At 78.1% G+C, this 4,093-nt stretch overlaps 1 protein-coding gene across 1 annotated transcript in view; it reads left to right on the top strand.

Moving 5' to 3' along the window:
• The first annotated feature begins 570 nt into the window (after positions 1-570).
• Positions 571-4,093, top strand: part of PTP4A3 (protein tyrosine phosphatase type IVA, member 3) — a 6,260-nt gene continuing 2,737 nt past the window's right edge. The window contains exon 1 of the mRNA XM_012722885.1: positions 571-916. Coding sequence (XP_012578339.1) covers positions 652-916 — 265 coding nt within the window. The 5' untranslated portion in view covers positions 571-651. The remainder of the gene's footprint in view (positions 917-4,093) is intronic.

The following is a 4,093-nucleotide window of genomic DNA, read 5'->3' as shown; positions in this document are numbered from 1 at the left end:
AGGGCTGGCGGGGCCCGGGGTGCAGACACCTGTGGAGGCGCCCCACGCGACCACCGTCGGGAGGGGCCCGGGGTGGACGGCGCCCCTTGCCTCTGGGGGCCGGGCCCTGCAGCAGGACCGGGGAGACAGACGGGCACAGCCCTGCGTGGGGTTGGGTCAGCCTGTGACAAGGGTGGGCGCAGTCCTGGGCTGCTGGCTCGGGGGCCTCCACGCCTGGGCCCGGCCTCGCCCCCTGCAGCACCAGCAAAGCACCTCCTGCCTTCTCTGTCCCCACCTCTCTGCGCCCCCCGCCCCCACCCTCTCTGCACCTCCCTCTGCGCCCCCTGCCCTCTCTGCGTTCCCTTCTCTGCGCCCCCCGCCTGCGCCCCCATGCAGGACAGCGGCTCATGGGATTGCTCACCATTCTCAGAATAGCCCTGTGCACATGGCCCCTGGGGTGGACACTGCTCTGGCTGTGACCACTGTGGCTGCTCCCTGGGAGCCGGGGGCTTCCCTGCTGGCCTCCGGGCTGCCACGCTGTGCCCGCAGCGGCCTGGTGCGGAGTCGGCTTGGCCCTGGACTGGCCCCGCCCTGAGGGTGGGTGCCTGGCGGGTGGGTGCCCTGTCCCTGGCGGGGATCCGGGAGTCTCGGCTAGCAGGCAGGGCCTTGCTGATGGGAGCTGGGTCCCGAGCACCCCAGGGGAGGGCCCGTGCTGGGGGCTGGGGTTCCAGGCCACGGGCGGACCTGCCTCGGCGGGAGACCCCGGCCCAGCCACGCCAGCCGCAGACAGCTGTTGAGGGGCCCCCAGCCCCGGCCCAGCCCGCTTCTCCCCTCCGCCAGGACCTGAAGCGGCACGGGGCCACCACCGTGGTGCGCGTGTGCGAGGTGACCTACGACAAGGCGCCCCTGGAGAAGGACGGCATCACCGTGGTGGTGGGTCCGCGGCCGCTGCGGGGGGGCGGGGCGGGGCGGCCTGGCACCGGGCGCCTCGCGTGGGTCCTGCGTGGCGGTGCGGCCTGTGGCCGACACCAAGGCGCCCCTGGAGAAGGACGGCATCACCGTGGTGGTGGGTCCGCGGCCGCTGCGGGGGGGCGGGGCGGGGCGGCCTGGCACCGGGCGCCTCGCGTGGGTCCTGCGTGGCGGTGCGGCCTGTGGCCGACACCAAGGCGCCCCTGGAGAAGGACGGCATCACCGTGGTGGTGGGTCCGCGGCCGCTGCGGGGGGGCGGGGCGGGGCGGCCTGGCACCGGGCGCCTCGCGTGGGTCCTGCGTGGCGGTGCGGCCTGTGGCCGACACCAAGGCGCCCCTGGAGAAGGACGGCATCACCGTGGTGGTGGGTCCGCGGCCGCTGCGGGGGGGCGGGGCGGGGCGGCCTGGCACCGGGCGCCTCGCGTGGGTCCTGCGTGGCGGTGCGGCCTGTGGCCGACACCAAGGCGCCCCTGGAGAAGGACGGCATCACCGTGGTGGTGGGTCCGCGGCCGCTGCGGGGGGGCGGGGCGGGGCGGCCTGGCACCGGGCGCCTCGCGTGGGTCCTGCGTGGCGGTGCGGCCTGTGGCCGACACCAAGGCGCCCCTGGAGAAGGACGGCATCACCGTGGTGGTGGGTCCGCGGCCGCTGCGGGGGGGCGGGGCGGGGCGGCCTGGCACCGGGCGCCTCGCGTGGGTCCTGCGTGGCGGTGCGGCCTGTGGCCGACACCAAGGCGCCCCTGGAGAAGGACGGCATCACCGTGGTGGTGGGTCCGCGGCCGCTGCGGGGGGGCGGGGCGGGGCGGCCTGGCACCGGGCGCCTCGCGTGGGTCCTGCGTGGCGGTGCGGCCTGTGGCCGACACCAAGGCGCCCCTGGAGAAGGACGGCATCACCGTGGTGGTGGGTCCGCGGCCGCTGCGGGGGGGCGGGGCGGGGCGGCCTGGCACCGGGCGCCTCGCGTGGGTCCTGCGTGGCGGTGCGGCCTGTGGCCGACACCAAGGCGCCCCTGGAGAAGGACGGCATCACCGTGGTGGTGGGTCCGCGGCCGCTGCGGGGGGGCGGGGCGGGGCGGCCTGGCACCGGGCGCCTCGCGTGGGTCCTGCGTGGCGGTGCGGCCTGTGGCCGACACCAAGGCGCCCCTGGAGAAGGACGGCATCACCGTGGTGGTGGGTCCGCGGCCGCTGCGGGGGGGCGGGGCGGGGCGGCCTGGCACCGGGCGCCTCGCGTGGGTCCTGCGTGGCGGTGCGGCCTGTGGCCGACACCAAGGCGCCCCTGGAGAAGGACGGCATCACCGTGGTGGTGGGTCCGCGGCCGCTGCGGGGGGGCGGGGCGGGGCGGCCTGGCACCGGGCGCCTCGCGTGGGTCCTGCGTGGCGGTGCGGCCTGTGGCCGACACCAAGGCGCCCCTGGAGAAGGACGGCATCACCGTGGTGGTGGGTCCGCGGCCGCTGCGGGGGGGCGGGGCGGGGCGGCCTGGCACCGGGCGCCTCGCGTGGGTCCTGCGTGGCGGTGCGGCCTGTGGCCGACACCAAGGCGCCCCTGGAGAAGGACGGCATCACCGTGGTGGTGGGTCCGCGGCCGCTGCGGGGGGGCGGGGCGGGGCGGCCTGGCACCGGGCGCCTCGCGTGGGTCCTGCGTGGCGGTGCGGCCTGTGGCCGACACCAAGGCGCCCCTGGAGAAGGACGGCATCACCGTGGTGGTGGGTCCGCGGCCGCTGCGGGGGGGCGGGGCGGGGCGGCCTGGCACCGGGCGCCTCGCGTGGGTCCTGCGTGGCGGTGCGGCCTGTGGCCGACACCAAGGCGCCCCTGGAGAAGGACGGCATCACCGTGGTGGTGGGTCCGCGGCCGCTGCGGGGGGGCGGGGCGGGGCGGCCTGGCACCGGGCGCCTCGCGTGGGTCCTGCGTGGCGGTGCGGCCTGTGGCCGACACCAAGGCGCCCCTGGAGAAGGACGGCATCACCGTGGTGGTGGGTCCGCGGCCGCTGCGGGGGGGCGGGGCGGGGCGGCCTGGCACCGGGCGCCTCGCGTGGGTCCTGCGTGGCGGTGCGGCCTGTGGCCGACACCAAGGCGCCCCTGGAGAAGGACGGCATCACCGTGGTGGTGGGTCCGCGGCCGCTGCGGGGGGGCGGGGCGGGGCGGCCTGGCACCGGGCGCCTCGCGTGGGTCCTGCGTGGCGGTGCGGCCTGTGGCCGACACCAAGGCGCCCCTGGAGAAGGACGGCATCACCGTGGTGGTGGGTCCGCGGCCGCTGCGGGGGGGCGGGGCGGGGCGGCCTGGCACCGGGCGCCTCGCGTGGGTCCTGCGTGGCGGTGCGGCCTGTGGCCGACACCAAGGCGCCCCTGGAGAAGGACGGCATCACCGTGGTGGTGGGTCCGCGGCCGCTGCGGGGGGGCGGGGCGGGGCGGCCTGGCACCGGGCGCCTCGCGTGGGTCCTGCGTGGCGGTGCGGCCTGTGGCCGACACCAAGGCGCCCCTGGAGAAGGACGGCATCACCGTGGTGGTGGGTCCGCGGCCGCTGCGGGGGGGCGGGGCGGGGCGGCCTGGCACCGGGCGCCTCGCGTGGGTCCTGCGTGGCGGTGCGGCCTGTGGCCGACACCAAGGCGCCCCTGGAGAAGGACGGCATCACCGGGTGGTGGCCCGGCGGCTGCTTGTGGTGGGGAGCCGAGACCGGCGGGCGGCTGCCTGAGGCCTCAGCTGGGGCGGCTGGGCAGCCCGGAGTCTCGGCAGCCCTCTGCCCCGGGCCTGCCCCCGGGGGCCTCCCTTGCCGCCCTGTCCCCGGGCAGCGGGCCCCGGGGGCCTCCTCGAGGCCAGGCAGTCGGCCCTAGGCGCTGTTACCTTGATCCCCGGGCTCTGGGACCCGCGGAGGGGCCTGGCCGCTCCCCCGGTGCGGGCGGAGGGGACTGGGCCGGACTGAGAGGCAGGCCCGCTGGCTGCGCCTGGACGCTGGGGGACCGCCCGCACGCCTCCCGGGGCCCTGGGCCGGACGGAGCCTCTGTCAGTGCCGACGGCCCGGGTCTGGGGCAGGGAGGGCCGGGCTGCAGGTCAGACGGGCAGGGTCGTCTCGCTCCTGCCCCTCCAGCTGCGTGACCCCAGACTCCTCAGCGCTGTGGTGGTGCTGAGGGGCCGGCCGGCAGGACATGGCCCAGGCCCTCTG

Source organism: Condylura cristata, unplaced genomic scaffold (assembly GCF_000260355.1).
Source record: "Condylura cristata isolate star-nosed mole 26May11 unplaced genomic scaffold, ConCri1.0 scaffold00009, whole genome shotgun sequence".
Classification (NCBI taxonomy): Eukaryota; Metazoa; Chordata; class Mammalia; order Eulipotyphla; family Talpidae; genus Condylura; species Condylura cristata.
This window is presented reverse-complemented; position numbering and strand designations above follow the sequence as displayed.